The sequence below is a fragment of the Vanellus vanellus genome (assembly GCF_965231255.1).
Source record: "Vanellus vanellus genome assembly, chromosome: 1".
Classification (NCBI taxonomy): domain Eukaryota; kingdom Metazoa; phylum Chordata; class Aves; order Charadriiformes; family Charadriidae; genus Vanellus; species Vanellus vanellus.
Window position 1 is genome coordinate 32990928 of NC_138905.1, and position 20251 is coordinate 33011178.

At 42.5% G+C, this 20251-nt stretch overlaps 1 protein-coding gene across 1 annotated transcript in view; it reads left to right on the forward strand.

Annotated features, from left to right (window-relative positions):
- The window catches only part of PDZRN4 (PDZ domain containing ring finger 4), a gene marked incomplete at its 5' end in the record, with an annotated part of 254213 nt that extends 239735 nt beyond the window's left edge, over window positions 1-14478 (forward strand). Inside the window, 3 exons of the mRNA XM_082491421.1 lie at window positions 2220-2321; window positions 5822-5938; window positions 12851-14478. Coding sequence (XP_082347547.1) covers window positions 2220-2321; window positions 5822-5938; window positions 12851-14377 — 1746 coding nt within the window. The 3' untranslated portion in view covers window positions 14378-14478. The remainder of the gene's footprint in view (window positions 1-2219; window positions 2322-5821; window positions 5939-12850) is intronic.
- Window positions 14479-20251: the final 5773 nt, after the last annotated feature.

Genomic DNA, 20251 nt, shown 5'->3' on the forward strand with positions numbered 1-20251 from the left:
GTACTGTCTTCTGCATCTTTCTACAAAATACCCACTGAAGAAAGCAAACAGGATATAATGGGTTTTTAACTTTCAAAAATCAGGGGAAAAAAAAATCTTTGACCAAGTCAAAACAACTTTAATTTCTGCTCTGTGCATTTCAAAATAAGGAAATAGAGGGTAGATTCATTTTCTGCTCCTTTCCTTGCTTTCTAAAATTTCTGGGTGAAGTGAAGAGCCGACAGCAGTTCAGGCAAACATCCTCCAGATCCTAATGACATTCATTTCAATTGTGAGTAAAGACACCGGGGGCGAGAGACAAGCATAGGTAATTCTGCCATCCTCTTGTAGACCAGAGCATTACTTTAATGTCAGGGCTGATATATAGCTATGATTTTGATCATTAAACTTAACACCCAGAGAGTTATGTGGGGTTTACTTTAATATCTGAAAACACATTGACCCTCTATCTACTCTTATTGATGAGATAACTCAGAGAAATAGAAGGTGACAGTGCCATTACGGGGGGATTACGCTGAGGCAGGGAGGGAGCTGGATCCTTGAGCACGGGGGCATTTTTTGTGGGCGGCAGATGGCATCGGTTAAGGCTGGGAGGGACGCTCTGTTTTGTGTATTTCTCACAAAATTACAGCGTATTTCCTCAGGTTTTTGAGGCTGAAACTGTCCCCTTCTCATTCTCACAAACCTCACCAAACCTCACACCTCTCCCGTCACCTTCACAGTCTCCTTAAGCATCTGAGAACAGCCTGAGTATTTCGCGTGAAATGTTACAAACTCAAGGGGAAGGTTTTATAAGGACAGTCCTAGGTGACACTTGCCTAAACTTCTGCTATTTTAGCTGTCCATGTGAGTGAGGTGCCGTGGGGCAGGCTGAAGTCCTGCTCGTCCCCCCGTAATGGTGCAGCTGGGGTGGGGTGGGCACCTCCAGGCTGTGCAGGGCCAGCAGGGCTGCGAGGGGCGGCTGCTGGGCTGGTAGGAATCACCCGAGCCGCCACCGCGGCTGGGGGTGTTTTGCACAAGCTGGAGATCTGCTCCCGAGCCTCTGTGGCTGCATCTCTGCTTTTCGGGTTAGGGCATCTCTGCTTTTCGGGTTAGGGCAGCTCTGCGATGCCACGTGGTTGTCTGGTCTCCCACAGACCACAGCCATCCCTTCATGTCAGCTTTGAAGAGTGTCAAACGTTTTACCTGTCACCGGTTAGGTGATCAGGGTACACTGGGGTTTTCTTTAATCTGAATTAAAGCTGTCTTTTTGAGTCAAGGCTCTCAGGCCAAACGTACGTGCAGAAATGCAACCTTTTCTTTACTTTTCAACCAGGAAGTTTCTGCTACTTTGAAATCAAACCCTTAACAAGACTTTGTTTGCCCCAAATATTCAGATCCTTCTGTCTTCTGGTTTTGTTTTCACCCATTTTCAAATAGACCAAGTATTTTTTTTGTTGCCACAGTGAGAATAATCCACCTCTTGTGCTGTGAAGTGGACAAAGCCAAATACGCATGGAAAATAAGATTTCTATTTGATTCCCTCAGTAAAGGGTTTTGGGCAATGCAAAATGTGTTTGTTACCACGTAGTCATGGACGTGGCTGTTTTAATGAGGGGACAGAATAGGAGAAAGGTAGCGAGAAAAGCATGTTCTCATTGGAGAACCACTTTTATTTTGATTATCCCCTTGTAAGGGGGATACATATGTTTTGTGTGGTGCTGGATACTAAGCTGTCCACACAAATATGAAATGATTAAATGGAGCAGCAATAAGCAGTGGCCTGTAAGTATTGCCTGGTGAGAGATAATACTGTAGCTCTCTAATTGGCTCTCCACCAGCATACGGCGTGACTGATTTCAGCTGTAGCATTACTAGTCTTGCTTCCACCAGCGCTATTATCTCAGAGTGACACTTCCATTACTCTGAACGGAGAAAGATGAACGTCACCTGTCAGGGGCTGGTTAATTGTGTTGCTAGATGTATGTTACCAGGGCGCAGGTTGGACATTTATGAACATAACTGCTTCCTCTGATGTCCGCCATCCTTCAACGATCGATACAACTCTTACAGTAAGCGCGTAATTGAGTGAAGGCACTTACCACTGAGGGGCTGAAGATGAGCCCGTTGCGCGAGTTTCATTGTCCATACATTCAGCACAAATGAGCTGATATCTGCCCTTTATTGTGTGTTGCTTTGTGGAAATAGAAACTAATGTGCCACTTTCATTTGTTTTCCAGATAAATGGCCAAGATGTCCAGAATCGGGAAGAGGCAGTGGCATTGCTCTCCAGCGAAGAATGCAAGAAAATTGTGTTGCTGGTCGCAAGACCGGAGATGCAGGTTAGACTAAATAGATGCACTGAGCCGGAACCCGGGCTATACCGTACGTTCACTGTCACTGTAACTAATGAACTGCTGAGAAATAGGAACGCCAAAGTTCCTGACAAAAGGAGGAAACAGATAATTGCAGAGCTTTGCCCCTGTTTAGCCAACAAAGAAAACAACATGATATTACTAGGGCTTGTTTTCCCCAAACTAAGCAATTCCTTTCCAGCAGACAGAGTAAGCGGGTATACAAATAAAGCTGACAGCACTAATATGGTATTAGTAAAATATGAAGTAGAACTTGAAAACTATGTATTACTCGTTAGATGATTCTTATTTGATCTGGGGATAAATTTCCCATACTTACCTCAGTCATTTATATGAACTTACACAAAGCTGTAGTTGGTCATTGGTGATGGCTCTTTTTATCCAATGCACTTATAAGCAGGCATGTAAACTGTTCACTTGTGTACCAATTATGGAACTTTCATTGCAATACCATTCAGCAAACCTGGATCTAATTGTTTTCAAAGCACCCTGGTCACAAAAACCTGCTTGTACATCACAAATTGTATCTTGGGAGGTGCATTCTCAAAAGCTTTTAGAAACATTTCTATGGTTTCAAAAATAAAATGCTGCCAACACCAAGAATCTTGCCATGCCAATAATTTTTTATGTGAATGCAGGGGGCAGATGTTGGGTTGATCGTCAGACTAAAGGAGGGGTAGAGTGGAAGAAGAGTACTGTCTGTACTTCCCTTTATATTCTGTTTATTTGCCATTGCAAAGCAAAAAGACGTTATATTGTCACTGTTCTTTCCATCTGCCAACAATTCAGAGTTGGTTATGTTGCCATTTGTCTCTCATGCTATTGATCTGATATTCTCAATCTCGCTAGCTGCATACGCTGTATAAATTAAATTGAGTAAGTGTAATTCAGTGCCACTTGGAATCTCTACTGGAGTACCGTAGTTATAAAAGATTCACAATTTCAGCATTCATTTCCTTTATGTTTTTCAGGAATCTAAACAATTCCCATAAAACTGGTGACAGAGCAGAGAAAAAAAGCCACGCATCAGTTTATATTGCAAAATTGCAGCCCTCACTGGAAGTTGCAGAAGTTTTGAAAGAGCTGTTTCAATGTTATTCTTACTATTTTTCACTAAGATTTTCTTTTTCAATAGGGAACAGAAACCCACCCACTTATAAAATATATGCTCAGGGAAAGTTCATTCTCTGTATTTGTTTAGACTGGTCAACATGAAAAAGTTACACCAATATGAGATAAGGGATTACTGAGCTGTACCAATATAGCTTCCCATATGGATGCTCCTTTCAAATTGTAAAAGTGTATTTTGGTTTGGGTTTGGGGCTTTGGTGTTGGTTTGGGTTTTTTATTGTATAGTTTGTGTGCTTTAAGAACATATTAATACAAAACTGGAGAAAAGACGTAGTATGTCAGAAATCAGGCTGTCCACAAACTGATTTCTGCTAGTTGTGTTGCTTTGACGCTGGTAAAAGACAGCAGGATTAAGCAGGCTTTTATTTCTAGATAGAAGATGGTAACAGCAGTATTACAGTCTGGAAGGGTGACTGCTGAGCACATTCATTCGGTAGCAGGGAGGAAAACCTGCTCTGAGCATTTATGTGCTCAATGAATACCAATGAATAGTTAAGTTTTGAAACAGAGCACCGGAGGAGCGTACAACCTGTTTAATATGTAAACAAATGGCATAGGCATGTGCATTCACATGGGTGTATGTGCACAAAGTGTGTGTAGTGCGCGTGTATACTAAGCCATATATTATTTTTATTCTGAAAACTGTAACATAACATAAGCATTCCCAGTAGTTCCGTACTGGGTCTGCCACAATCAAACCGGTTGATTTGCCCAAGTGAGATTTCATCTTTTGTCCTCCAGATCTGTTAATCTCTGCCAATTCCTCAAATGAGGGAAATTCAACTGTGTCCTTTGTGGTAACAAGGCCGCTGTGTTCATACTTTCCTTGGGAAAAAAAAAAAGCAAACAAGACAAGTAGACAAAACTAGTGGCCAGTATCTGATGTTTCAGAGAATAATTTGAAAGTCCCATTAAGGACTAACATAAAAATTGCATGTCCTCGAGAAAAAAAGCCTCCTTCTAATCACAAACTGTTAAAGGCTGGCTTTGCCAACGGAAGTGGTGAAAGGCTTATGTTCTTTCTAAGAGGAAAGAATTCATTGGCATGGGCAAAAACACCTCAGAGTTTGTGAAGGAACCAGTGGTTCCCTGACAGTATTCAGCTAGAAATACCACACAACATCAATCACTCCTTGTGTAGCTTTGAACTACTACTACTTGCTGGTTTGGTGTGACTTTCCTGACCGGCATCTGTGGCCAGAGCTTTCCTGGCTTTGAGGCAGTGGTACTTCTGCTGCTGTAAGTGTTGGCCCGTGTTACGTTGCTCTTGCTGTCCCGGGACATGAGTAGTTGGTACTCTTGTAATTGTCTAATGCTGAGACTTTTACCTTTTAGTATCTTTTTGCCACCTTCTTCCTCTGGTTCCTTCACCAGCGACAAAACAATAAGCGTTTCCTTCTGCTGTGATCTCGTCCTTATAGCCAGGAGTGCCACTGATCAATATTTTCCTTTTCGAGGCAGTGGGCCATCTGCGAGGGATTGCGGATGCAGATGGATGTGTGCTACGTGCACACATGCACAATGAACAAAATGGGAAGAACGGCATTTTAGGCTAGGGGTGCCTGTTTTATCAGTTTAGACAGATGTGAAGGGTGCAAAGGAGGTGTGGGAAGAGGATATACCCACTTGACAGAAAATATAGCCCCCCTCCCCCTCCCCCCTCCTCCCCCCCGTCCTTTTGCAACGATGGCTTCACCAAGCGTCAAAGTATTATTTTACACTTGGGGAAAAAAACAAACAAACAAACAAACAGATAAGCCTTGCTTCCCGGCGCACTGCGAGAACAAAAATAACCTCCCTTCAAATCACCGCATCTTTCTGTCACCCTCTTCTGTTTGTTTGTTTACCTGGAAGATCAATGGGAAAATGGTGACAGAAACGCAACATAAGGTTGCTATTGAGGTGGCGGCAGCAGGGCACAGCACCGGGACGGAGGTTGTTAGAGGAAAGAGCCCGGTTGCCTCCTGGCCCTATTAGTAACGTTGCCACTCTTTCAGCGCGAGGGCTCTCGGCAGTAATGAACATGACAGCTTCAGGATTATGCGCTGCGCCTTTCATACCTTTTGAAAGGAAATAATGTCTGTGCTGTGCAGTCTCCTTCATTATGGGAGAAAATCAGTCATACTGTTTCAAGAAAGGATAAAAGGCGTGAGAGTCCCGTGTTTTTTATCCTTCTTTTTCTTCTTCTCTTTTTGAGGCGTGAACTCCTACCGCCTGGCTTTCTGAAGAGAATCATTAGGATAAAAAGAACTAGTCAAGCATTGCCATTTGGGTTTACCCTGTTTTAGTGTGTGTCCTTGCTAACATAATATAATGTACTAATGTATTCTTTGCAGCTGGAAGAAGGGTGGCTGGATGATGAAAGGAATGAATTCTTAGAGGAGTTAAACTTGGAAATGTTGGAAGAGCAGCATAATGAAGCGATGCAGTACACAGCCAACGAGGTGGAGCAGGTAGGACTGCTACTAAAAGTATCATTTGAAATTTTGCTAGGCATACTTTTTTATTAATAGAGAATGAAATGGTATGCTGTAAAATGGAGTCAAAGGCTTTGATAGTGTTCTGTCTCTAAAATGCTGTGAACTCCGGCACGCTGTAGGTAAGGGAAAGGAGAACGATAGATGCGTAGGCCCGGTATCACAAGTCAGCAAACAATTTAGGAGGCTGTGATAAGTGCAGATTTCTCATTTTTTCTGAACTCTCAGAATAATATTGCTTTCCTTCTTTAATCCTGAAGTGTTTGGGGGTTATGTTGTTATATTTTATGTTAAATTTTTTTTTAATGAATTGTATCAGTGTGGCACCTAGAGCTCCGAGTTGAGATAGATGTCCCTCTTATTGTATGCATATGAGGTATTAGCCAGCCCTCGCACCAGAGAGCTTGCAAAACAAGATGGAAGAGGTGTTTAAAATAAACAACAGGTGTTTTGGTAATACAAGAGTATTTTTCTTATACCGACAGCGCACAGCTCGGCATTTGTTTTGTTAATGGAGACAAATAAGCTTATTGTTAGCATAGTCTCAGCTTGCTGCTATCCTGACTTCTACCTGCCCATATGTGCTGTAAGCAGTGTGACTATGGCAAAGATGTATGTGCCGCAGTTTCATCAAGGGATGGGGTCTTCTCAGTTGTACTTTATTCTGGAAGGTATAAGTGACCTTATCCACACCTGAATCAGATGATCTGTCAGCATGCACACCTGTGTGGAGCCAAGGAAATAAAATCCAACTGCATCTGCTGGCTTCTGTGCATGTACAGCTGGGAGAAACTGTTTTTCCACCCACAGAAATTTGTGACTTACAATTTTTTCCCTATTCTGAATAGCTCGAAAGCAGAGCCCGAGGCATTTTTCTTTGAAGTGAAGAGAGGGAGAAAGGCTGCGAGAGCCCTCCTTCTTTGGGAAACCAGGGAGCTTATTTGGCTAACGGGAGACCTAGCTTCAAATACCGCACTGCCTGGTCCGCGCTGGGGGCCTGAACATGCATCTAGCCTGTTTCCTCCTCGCCTCCCCTCCAGCCTTGGCGCTGGGCTATTGACTAGGTGATAGTTCCTATTAAAACTATTCACTGTACATAAATTAAATATTCATTGGGACAGAGACACTGACAGAATAATTAAGTCAATTATCTGGAATATGATAGATCAGATTACAAATCCTAGATGTTACGGGCATTTAATTATTTACACAAAGTGGAATAACTCCAAGGTCAGAGGTGAAGGGAGCCTGGCAACAGGATTTATAGTGCCCTTTTAGTTGTGACCCTCTTTTCCAGGCAGTGAGCCAAGCCTCAGTTTCCCAGATTAAATGTGCTAACTACTGCACTGCTAGCTACTTTGAAATTATGTTTGGCATCTTGTTGGTTGGGTTTTTTTAACCAGAAATTTTATCTCAGCTAGCAAAAGGTTTCCTGTCAGAAAGAACACTCGTTCTTCACAGAGCAATTTCTTTTGCATAGTGACATCTTCACCCAAGGCCCCACTTATGGACGAAATTCTTGAGCAGGTCTGTCTAAAAACCCCTGCTAGCCCCTCACACAATGTGGTGGGGGCTCTGAAATCACTTCACAGTTGTGACCCTCCACTACCAAGTTCTTGTCAAGCTTCAGCTTTTTCGTTGAATCTGGGTTGCGGAGAGTGTTAATATTGAACTACAGTGTTCTGTGAAGTGGTTTCACAGAAGCCATTGAGATTGTTTATTCCCCATTAGGATCTTATACCAAGGATAGGGTGGATTTTTTTTTCCCTATTGGGATTTTATATTACTGTAGAAGAGAGCTACACTTGAAAAAATTATGGTCACTTGTGCTCTGTCGGTGTCTGATATTGGGTTGCTTGAAGTAATTCTAGGACAGCCAGACATTTCTTTGCCCTTCTGATGAGTAATAGAATCAACCAAATGCAGCTTGATGTGTAATGGGGCGTCAGTAATTTGTGACAGCTGCTGTCTCTCTAGACTCTATGTAGTGACTCGGCAAGTCAGAAAACTGGTTCTTTACTCCTTGTTAGGCTGCGAAACCTCACAGTTTCCTGAGGTGAATCTTATAATCCATTGGAGCAATGAAACCGCTTTCGTTGCAGCTGCCCGTGGCCAAGCTCGGTATCTTCAAGTTTGCCAGTTGGCCATGGAGATTTCACTCTAACACCAGCCTTGATTTTTGTGAACCAAAACACGGTCTTCTGGCTTCATAATCATCTGTCGTCATGAATCTTGCGAGCTGCAGGAATGAATACACACTATAACAAAATACCCTTCCAAATACGAGTCTGTTTTACAGAATGCCATTTTAACATTTAGTGTGAGCTGTCACAGAAAAATTTGGTACAGTTTGTAATAGAAGAACCAAGTAGATAGTGGTGTCTTTTCTGTATGTTTCTGAGCCACTCTATAGAATTCAATCAAGAATTGTATCTTCTCTGTATAGAATAGTCCAATAAACCTCGAGGAAAGATGTAATTCTCCATTTTTTATAACCCATTGTATTCCTTCCCCTTTACAACATCGCAGTTCATTGTGCAGCAGAGATAACTTTCAGAAGAATACCATACGTTTGCCATGCAGAAATTCTTATCGGTATCATAGAATATATCAAAACCTATTAAGAAGAGAAAGAATTGGATAAAAGAAAAATCATTCTAGTTCATTCAAACCTGAAATACATTGAAAATATCTGGGGGGAAATTCTTTTTTGAGAGAGGCCTGTTTTAAAAGAACAGCATTGTTTGCAGAAGAGCATTTTCCCTTTTCATGCACCACTGAAATCAATCCCAATCTTCCCTCGTGGCTGGAGTACCTCGTGGTTAGCCTGCCGCGGGAGATTCCTCTCTCTCACTGTGGTCAGTCTCCCTCTCACCGACAGAGACTGACCGGAGAGCCGGGATGCTACGTTTATTAAAACCTTCAACTGAATCTCACTGCCTTCAAACTTTAGTAGCAGCCTGGGTTTTGAGTCCCAATATACATCATAGGTTGTAAAATGAGAATAGAACAGTGCCTGAATTCCTGCAAGATTAGCCATTTTATAGGCATGAATGCTTGCTGGAGCTGAAATGCAGAATCTTTTGAGGTTCATTTATTGCTTGATTGTACGCACCGCTAGGTTTGCCTTCTCATTATCTGAGTTCTCACTGCAAAGATGAGGCCTAAGGAGCCCTTTGGTATTTCAAACAGAAGTAATTGTAGAAGAGATTGACAACGTACGTTTGAAAACAAACACTTTGTTTGGAATAGATAATAGATAACACTGACAAAAGCAAAGCACTGACAATTGGAGACTATCTCTCATTTTTCCAAAGGGACTTAACCTGGAATTAGGCTTGCTACCTTTCAAAATAAAATTAAAATAATCATATGTTGTAAAAGACTGCTCAGTCTGCACATGTTTAGGAGCTCTGGCAAGCATGACAAGTCCAGGACAGAAATGCCAGGGGCTACCTTACATGAGTCACAGTGGATTTTTTTAAAAAACATATCTCAAAAACATGCAGTACAGTAAATGTCTGTATTACTTTCCTTTTTCCTTAATTGAAGTATCTTAATTGCACATATCCACAGACTGGGTTAAGATTTAACGTGATATGGATGTCTGCTTTAGGTTGAGAAGAATCTGATTGTACAGGCGCTTGTTTCTTGCTGACAGGGAGGGGAACCCAAAGTGACTACCTGACGTTCAGGTGCCTGTACTATAGACGCTTACATTTGGTGAAATCAGTCCCACCCATCTGATTTCTGTTAGATTGGAAAGATGGGGTCTGCTTTGGTTACATCTTTTGCACGTGTGTCACTTCTCTATTACGGATAGTGTAATTTGAGTAGATGGCAGTGTATTACATTCACTCAAAGTCAAGTGGAAGTCAAAAGGAGCAAAGTTTAAATTGTTGATAGAAGTGGTGTGGAAAACAAGAGTCACTAATTCTGAAAGTGTTAATTTTGTGGCCCCAAACTATAAAGTCTGTTTCAACACCTATACAAATAGATACATTAAGGGATTTTTCAGAAGTGCTTGAATATACCCTTTGCTGGTGTTGGTGTTGCACCATGCTGGAGACATCAGAGGAAACATCACGGAGCTCAGCTCCTGTAAGCTGTCTGGCAGTGCTAACACAGTATGGATAAGCCCTGTTTAGGGGGTAAGATGAGTATAGTCATATGGATGCAAGTTGTGCTACGTCACTCACCCTCAGGGTCAGTGAGCAGCTCCTGGCCTTCCTCATTTGCTAGTGTAGATGGAAGCTCTGCATTTGGGACAGGCGCTCAAATTGCTGGCTGTTGTGCAGCACAGCCCTCCCAGTCTGTGGTGGAGCTGTTCTCCCTCGTGTCAGTAGTTCAGTGTTTTCCAGAGCAGTGAGGAACTTAGGTTACACATTGCAGTGGCCAGCGTGCAGGGTAGGTGACCCAGACTGGAGTCACTTCTCTGCTGAAAGGTTTTGGGGGCAGAGGAGATCAACACCAGCCAGAGCAGCTCCAAAGCAGGTGAGAGAAAGGAGTAGCTTATGTAGCGGCATACACCTGGAGGAGGTAAACTAGAAAAATATGAAATTAAACTTAAATTTCCAGCATTCTTGGTGAATGCCCTGGCCACTCGGCTGGTTGGGGTGCCCTTCTTTCTGATTACTCTTGGTTTTCACAAAGAATTCTCTAGACATTGGGTTTTTTCTCTGTGTAAAATATGGCATTTTGGAACTGTTAAAAAACAGGTGACGTGGGAAGACATTACATTCCCACCACTTCTCCAGCTACTCTTGAAAATAGAACTAAAGTGTTGCGGCCACTTTGGAAAAATATAACAAAAGCCTTAATAAAAAATCTTCCAATATACTTTATACACCTTCACAGCAATGCATAAGCTGAAGAGAGAAAGAATAGATCAATGATAATTATAGAGCAATTCTACAATAGTTAGTCATTTAGAGTGTTATTGGTACTACTCTTCATATTGCTTCTTCCTATGACAACAAGGTACCCTCGTATCTTAAGTGGCCAAGTAGAAGGAGCTGAAAGTATCTCAGATAGGAAAAATAAGTACCATTGAATTTTTAAAACTTGCAGAATTTTCATGAAAGTCTGCCTTTGCCCCTTGCAGTTTCAAAATCCAGTTTATAGAAAATTCTGACCCTACAACATCAAGAAACATTGAACCTTTGCATGATCCCTTGAATAACGCTGAATACATTCTGTCCCATGACATTTAAATTCAAGGGGAGAGTTTCTCCCTATTTGGGGAGAGTCAGAGATAGTAATTGGCACATTGCTAGTGTGGCTGCCAAAGCTACGTGAGACTTACACATTTATTGTGCATTTTGTTATCAGCTGCCCGTTGTATGAGCAAAAGGATGAGCGTAAAATGTATGCTATGATTTTAAAGAGAAATTTTTCTTTGCAGGTCTTGTCTGACAGAAAATTGCTAAAATATCTTTGCAGAAATTTTTAACTGGTCTGTCACAGACACTGAATTCTCCTGGTGGTGTCTTTTTCTCAATATTTATTTCATTCCACTCTTACGTTGCATTTGAGGGTGGAGGTTATTTTTGTTTTTCTGAGTCTAGGCCGTTATTTTTTCCTGACAACTGGAAAAAGGAAACTAGATGAAGGGTGTGTGATCATGAGGTGCACATGAAGAGAGGAGAAAGGATGAGCCAGTAGACGCATTTTCATCTTGTTTTACTGTCTGTCAAAGAGAGAAAAAGGGAATTATGACAGTGGCCTCTTTGAGTTTGTTTCCTTTCACTGGGTGCACTGTACCTTTTTTTCTCCCTTGATTATTACTACCATTATACATAATTATGCAATTATACCTCCTAAAAGAGAAATGGCATTTGGTTGGTATTATGTACACTTAGACATTTGGCGAACCGGCCATATAAATTGCACTCTGCATGATTGCTCTGCACGGGGAATAGGGGGGAATTCTTTGCTTATCCAATTTGAAAAATAAAAAGTATCTGTCTCTTCAGAGAGGTATTATCTCACATTCTTTGAGAACAGAGATAGGTTGAGAATATAAATAGGTTAGGTACAATGACTGGAGTGTGAATTAAAAAACAACAGCCTGAAAGCTTGACATTATGCCCATGGCACGCACTCAGTGTTGTTCTACGCTTAATGGTAAAAGACTGGTTTTATTTCTAAGGAACATAAACTCTAACTAGGGAACAAAAATGGTCTCCAGAGATGCAACGGAGAGAGGTCTACTTGAGCAATATCCTGGAATTCAAAATGAACAGTCTTCCAGAAGACGACTCCTGAAAACAAGATGTGACACAGAAGGCTGTGGAGGGTGTAGTGGAACAGGTTAGCCCTCTGCAGGCTTCAACCCTACCCAGCCCCATGGAGGAAACAAGGAGTTCACTGGTTAAAAAAAAAAAAAAAACAAAACAGCCCCACTGATGAAAGTAGTCCTTTTGCACCCTCTTAGATTGTACTAGTCATTGTTTGATTGGCTGCTTGCTCTGTTTTTTTGAAGGGATACCAGTACTGAAGCTTTTTCCCAAGTTTGAGAACATTTCAGCTCCACCAGTCTCTGGCCATAATCCAGAATCAAAAACAGTGCACCATCTGGTGATCATTATCTTTAAGCACTGCAAAGAGATGGCTTAGCTAGAGAGGGAAATATTTCTTTTCAGACTTTAGAAGATATGTCACTAGTGCTGTAATTCATCTACTTCACTTGGTATGGCCACCACAGCATGACTCTCAGAAATGTTTAAAAGCTATGAGCAGTAGGACTGCTGCTTAGTAATCTGTTTTAATTCAGTTTAAATCAGATCCCAGCTGTTTAAGCAACACAGAGCTGGAAAATACTCTTGTGTAATCTGGTCTGCAGTTGATAAGCATTTGATATTCATTTTGGTTTGCTCATTTTTTTAGCCAAAGAAACATGAAGAGGAGGATGGCACTACAGACACTGCAACCTCATCATCCAACAATCAGGAGAAGGACAGTGGGGTGGGACCTACAGATGAAAGTCTGCGTAACGACGAGAGCTCGGAGCAAGAAAATGCACCTGAGGAGCAGAACGGCGCAACCCTGCAGAGCAAACGGGAGCTGGGCCACAGCCAAGATACATTAGGAAGTGTTGAGCTCCAGTGCAATGAAAGCTTTGTGTCTGGGGAATACATCGAGTCTGATTTCATAGGAAACCCAGAGGAGGAATGTGAAAGGTTTCGACAGCTGTTGGAACTGAAGTGCAAGATTCGAAACCACGGGGAGTACGACCTGTATTACTCGAGCAGCACAATAGAGTGCAACAGAAGAGAGCAAGATGGGGTGGAGCATGAGCTGCAGCTACTCAATGAGGAACTGAGGAACATTGAACTTGAATGTCAGAATATCATGCAAGCACACCGGCTCAAAAAGGTGAGGGATCAGTATGGAGACATTTGGGCTTTACATGACGAAGGGTTCAGGAATTACAACACCAGCATAGATGTACAAAGAGGCAAACTGGATGACATCATGGAGCACCCTGAGAAGTCCGACAAGGACAGCTCCAGTGCGTACAACACAGCTGAAAGTTGCAGGAGCACTCCGCTGACTGTGGAGCGATCCCCTGACAACTCTCTCCAGAGGATGATCAGCATAACCAACAGGAAAAACCTGAGGAGCACAATTGTGGCTAATCAGTCATCTTCAGGACAAAGCAGCAGGGAGACGACCTCAACCAAAACCAAACCCACTGAGCAAAACAGTGCTGCTGAGGACGCAGCGCTGGCATCAGAAAGCGGCAAATTCACAGACCAGGAAAAGCAGAGCAGTGAGCACATTCCCTACCTATCTCCATATCACAGCTCTTCTTACAGGTATGGGAATATACCTGCTCATGCAAAGCATTATCAAAGTTATATGCAACTGATCCAGCAGAAGTCTGCTGTGGAGTATGCCCAAAGCCAGCTCAGCCTGGTGAGCATGTGCAAAGACTCACAGAAGTGTGCAGAGCCCAAGATGGAATGGAAAGTGAAAATAAGGAGTGATGGGACGAGGTACATCACAAAGAGACCAGTTCGAGACAGAATCCTGAAGGAACGTGCCTTAAAAATTAAAGAGGAGCGCAGTGGAATGACGACAGATGATGATACGATGAGTGAGATGAAGATGGGTCGCTACTGGAGCAAAGAAGAGAGAAAGCAGCATTTGGTGCGAGCTAAGGAGCAGAGGAGGCGGCGGGAGTTCATGATGAGGAGCAGGCTGGAGTGTCTTAAGGAAAGTCCACAGAGTGGCAGTGAGGGCAAAAAGGAAATTAACATTATTGAACTGAGTCACAAAAAGATGATGAAAAAGAGAAACAAGAAAATCTTGGACAACTGGATGACAATCCAAGAACTGATGACACATGGTGCTAAATCTCCAGATGGCACAAGAGTGCACAATGCCTTTTTATCAGTTACTACTGTATGAACGCAACTTCTTTCAGAGTATACTACCAGTTTAGGTAGAGTACGATTGCCTCGTTCAATGTGGCATTTTTATATATTTTGTGACTGTTTATAGTTTGACCTTTTTTGTAAGCAAAATTACCTGGTAATTTTTCATTTGTTTTTCATATAACGGTACCTTCTTTATCTGGCAGTCTTTCTTTATCCTGCAATATATTCATACTATTCATTTGTAGAAAAAAAAAAGAAAAAGAAAAGCAAAACAAAAAAATGTGGAGAAGCCAATTAATTTCTTAACCTAGTACATATCCTGTAAGTTAAGATCTGGAATTATTTCTCTAGTTTTCTTTTTTCTACTTTAGTAACAGTACAATACCAAAACAAAATGCTTTATACTGTGTCCTTGGCTTAACAAGTTTTAAAGTTTTACATCTTAGACTGCATCTGTTTATAAATCATATGCCACATCCCATCATCTAGAGAAGAATGACATTTTTCCAACTACACATTGTACATTACATTTAATCTCTAAATTGCAATTGTATTTGTCCAAGTAAAGTGTAGGTGGGCAATTCTCCTGTGTTATGTAGTGGCATTGGTCATGTAGCTGGGCAGTATGTGATAATTGTGAAGATGAAAGAGAAATAAATTATTGCTTATCTTTAAGAAAAAAAAAGAAGCCAAGAGTTCTTTGATTTAAATGGAGCATTTGCCTTTAGAGGATGAGTCATTTCACTATACACTACAGCACGTAGAGATTTCAAGAACACAAGAGACAGTTCTGTAGACTAGTTCTTATGAATTACCTTTTCCTTTTGCAGAACACGTAAGAGTGAGTGGGTCTTTCTGGCTTTCTCTTACCTGCTATTATTAGTTGATTAAATGATTCATTGATATATTAGTGTTGGATGCTGTCAGGTAACTACTGTGGGTCCTTTCCCTGGCTGAGCATGCCGTTTGTTCTACACATACAAAACATAAACAGAGCATGTGCCTAACTTTGAGCCAAATCTCGTGCAAGAAAAATTAGCAGTGGCTGTCACTGACGTTTTCATAGAAGAAGAGTTAAGGAAAAATAGAGAAGGAAAGGCAACTAAATGAGTTAAGTGTTTAACTTTATTGTGGAGAAGTATCCAAGTCTTTTAGAACTGGGAACTGTCTGGGGCTCATGAGTGAGGGCAACTTGCTGCCCGGGTGCCTGATGGAGCAGGGCATTGTCTCTCTTTGTCTCTCCGTGCAGCAGGGGCACCTTGGCTGCCACTGGAGTATCTTCTGAGCTGCTGGTGCTGCTGGCATCCCAGTGAGTTATGGCAAGCTGAAATGACTAGTCCTGGGCGGTCAGAGGGGTTGGAGACTTTGCCTCATAGCCCCATTTTTGTTGTCTCTGCACTTGACTCATAGCAGTTCCCAACTGACTGAAGTGCTTTTCACAGCAGGATTAGGTGCTGAAGCCACTTGGCATCAGGCTTTAAAAGATATGCTTAAAGATGCAGAAAGGCACGTTATGGTATTTCCGAATTATCCAGTTCTGGAAATCAGTCATTTGTTTTCTAACCACTTTTGGCACCAGTCGCATTGGCAGTGTTCTCTGCATCTCCAGGCATGTAAATACCGCTAAGAACACTACTCGCTGAGTGCTTAGGAAAATTATGTCACTGACAGTTCACAGTGTGATAATCACAAAATTCGCCCCACCAGACTCAGGGAAACATCACGCTAAATCCTCACTGAACAACAGCTGTTCATGCACAGTGAAGAATACCGTTTCCCGTTAAATTAGAAAGTGTGGAATCCAAGGCCAGAGAGGATCATGGGGTGATACAGTTCTGCTTCAAGGGGCCATTACTAGATTGTCCCTCCAGTGGAGACAGGGAATCATCTTTGACCAGCCTAAGTCATCTAAGACAGTACACGTTCTTCTTCTGGAGACATCAAAGCACAGAAATTTGGCCGTTTCCCTCATTGCTTTCCAGTGATCACACTCATAAAACCAGGTCTCGTTCTTCATCAGAGTTCAGCTGCCATCAGCTCCAGATAATGGCTACTGTAGCGCCTTTCCCTCACACACAATGCTTACTATTTTCTTCCCATTATAAAATCATGACTCAGATCCCTCTGAAACTATTATGTCACTCAAATTCAGAGAACAACCTGAACCTTCAGAAAATGTAAGATTATTTCATGACTGAGAAATAAAATTAGGAAAACCCATGTTTAATTAGAGAAAATACCTAACTGGATGGAAGGGTGTATGTGTGTGTTAAGTAGTAGAGAATAATTAAAGAAACAAATAAACAGTATCTATAGAGATGGTATATTAATAGGCTGTAAATGGAAATGCATCCAGATCTGAGGAGCTCTGTCAAAATCTAGCCAGAGGCAAAGAGAAGACTGAGAGGTGATACAGCATTACTGCTGGTGGCACACCGTGGCGTGGTTTCTAGCTCTGCACATGCCTGCCAGAGCCCAGCCACCTTCCCCCTCCTTCTTCACCTGCTGGAATCAGCACATCCCTGCCCAGTCCTTAATCTGGGGGTTTTCCACCAGCCCATGGGTTTCTCTCCTTTCTTCACAACTACGGTTATTAAGTGACATTTCCTTTCTTCCCTAAGCAGTCTTTGGGAGAAGAATTGCCGTGGTTTTGCCCTGATGAAATGCCTTGATCATTTCTACTAGCACGGCAAATAAACAGGCGACCCCAGAGCGGGGCTGTGGGGCCGGCCAGGGTGGTGATGCAGAGGGGCCGAATGGCAGGTGAGTTTCACTTCTGACTGCTCTCAGCTGATTTCTCTGCGGGGGAGGACTCGGCGTTACACACCCTCATCCCAGCAGCTCTTTATCAGTGAAATCCAAGGCTGATATCCCACATGCTGTTTACTCCTGCATATACTTTTTTTCCAAATGTCATATTTTTTAATGAGGAAAATAGCATTTTAGCACCAAGGCAAATTAAAAAAGAAGAATCAAAATACATTTCCTGTTGTCATAAATCTTCAAAGAAAAAAGTCTTGTCTGTTATGAGAACTATTTCCTTTTTTCATATGAAGGAACATAGAAAGAGAAATGTTTTCCAGCTGGAACGAGACCAGATATTGCTTAAGTGGGTTGCTTGCAGTTCTGAGATGAAGAGCAAAAGGCAGGGAAGAGGAGCTGCACAGGTGTGTTGTCAGGGCCACATGGCTGCTGGGGAAGGAGTTAATGCCCTGCTCATCCTTCCTCCAACCCTGGTACCCATCTGAGACCAGCGGGAGGTAATTTTTCCTATGAAGCCAACAATTTGGCCTTGTAAAAAGAGTTATCTTGTGTCACTTGACAACTGTATTGCCAGCTGATTTAGGAGCGTTGCTCACCATGAGCAAAGTTAAAATCTGTGGGATCCCTGGATCTTCCTCTCCAATGTAAGTATCCTTAAAGGGAAAACTGTATTTTTGGTATGATCATGACAATAAACTAAACCTACTACATCAGAATATTATGTTTTTCAAAAGAAAGAAACTGGTCACACTATCTGAATTGAACAAGAGCAATCAGACATGAAATCTAGTCTGTGCTTGCATTGCCCTGTAAGGGCTACAAGGATCTCAGAGGAGATGATACAGCAACTTTAGCATTGTGCTTTCTGAAATTGTGGGGATTGAATTATGCTTTAATATCATTATGCCTGACTTTTTCCTTTTTTTTTTTTTTTTATTTAATGTTCATTTCCAACCCCCATTTCTTGGTACAATGTATAGAACAGCACCCTTGGTGCATGACGTGGCTTCAGTGCTAAAATACTTCCTGACTCAAGGCTGGAATTACTCCAGGTTTTGTTTTACTTGGGTTTTAACCTTTAAGCTGCTAATCACAAACCTGTATGTGCTAAGTGCTCTATTAATATCTATTTTGTTGACCTAGTGCTTTTTCAGAGCAAATGCTCTTGAGGAGCCAGGATAAAATGAGTGTGGTGGGAACTGGCATTTGGCTAAAGCAAAACAGAGCAGCTGTCATAAACCTGGTGGTGTTACTCTCTGAGAAAGGCCAATTGGCTAATGCCGGCTGGAGGAGAAAGCATATTGCAGAAGGATCATGAACAGTTTTTTTTTTCTTTACATGCCTTTGCTTTGAAGCACGTTTCATTTAAAGAAAAGCATTTCCCTTGATGGCTATTGCTGCATTTCTGAGGCTAAGCACTTCACTTTTTAGTTACAGATAACTGCATCTTGTATAGATTTTGACCAGGTTTTCAGATGTCATTAATCTTGTCCTAATGTTATAGACTCATAGAATAGTTCAGGTTGGCAGGGACCTTTAAAAGTCATCTAGTCTAACCTCCCCTGCAATGAGCAGGGACATCTTCAACTAGATCAGGTTGCTCAGAGCCCCGTCCAACCTGACCTTAAACGTTTCCAGGGGTGGGGCATCTACCACCTCTCTAAGCAACCTGTTCCAGTGCTTCACCACCCTTATTATAAAAAAATTCTCCTTATATCTAGTCTAAATCTTCCCTATTTTAGTTTGAAGCCGTTACCCCTTGTCCTATTGCAACAGGCCCTGCTAAAAAAGTTTGTCCCCATCTTTCCTGTAAGCCCCCTTTAAGTACTGAAAGGCAACAATAAGGTCTCCCAAGAGCCTTCTCTTCTCCAGCTGAACAAACAACTCTTTCAGCATGTCCTCATAGGAAAGGAGCTCCAGCCTTCTGATCATTTTTGTGGCCCTCCTCAGGTCCATGTCTTTCCTGTGCTGGGGGCTCCAGAGCTAGACGCAGTACTCTAGGTGGAGTCTCATGAGAGAGGAGTAGAGGGGCAGAATCACCTCCCTCAACCTGTTGGCTACACTTTCTTTGATGCAGCACAGGATACATTTGGCTTTCTGGTCTGCAAGCACATATTGTTGGCTCATGTCCAGCTTTTCATACACCAGTACCCCCGAGTCCCTGGCAGGGCTGCTCTCAATCCCTTTATCCTCCAGCCTGTATTGATACCTGGGGTTGACCCAACTGAGGTGCGACCTTGCATTTAGCCTTGGTGAACCTCATGAGGTTCACACAGGCCCACTTCTCAAGCCTGCCAGGTCTGTCAGGATGTCATCCTGTCCCTCAGGCATGTCAACTGCACCACTCAGCTTGGTGTCATCGGCAAACTTGCTGAGGGTGTACTTGATCCCACTGCCTATGTCATTAATGAAGATTTTAAACAGTACTGGTCCCAATATGGACCCCTGAGGGACACCACTTGTCACCAATCTCCATCTGGACATTGAGCCGTTGACCGCTACCCTCTGGATGCAACCATCCAACCGATTCCTCATCCACTGAACAGTCCACCCATCAAATCCATCCGTCTCCAATTTAGAGAGAAGGATGTTGTGGGGGATCGTGTCAAAGGCGTTACAGAAGTCCACATAGATGACATCTGTAGCTCTTCCCTTGTCCACTGGTGCAGTCACTCCATCATAGAAGGCCACTAGTTCAGTCAGGAAGGACTTGCCCTTGGTGAAGCCATGCTGGCTGTCTCAAATCACCTCGCTGTCCTCCATGTGCCTTAGCATAGCTGCTCAGAGGATCTGTTCCATGATCTTCCCAGGCACAGAGGTGCGGCTGACAGGTTGTTAGTTCCCAGGGTCCTTCTTTCTACCCTTTTTAAAAATGGGTGCAATGTTTCCCTTTTTCCAGTCACCGGGGACTTCATTTTTCCAATGTCATGGAGAGTGGCTTGGCAACTACATCAGCCAATTTCCTCAAGGTTCCAGGATATATCTCATCAGGTCCCATAGACTTCTGTATTTTCAGGTTCCTCAGGTGGTCAAGAGCCTTATCTTCTCTTTCTTCTTCTTTCTCCCTCCCTCCCTCCTTGCCTCCCTACATTCCTTCCTTCCTCCCTCCATCCCTTTTTCACTTCCTTCCTTTTTCTCTTTC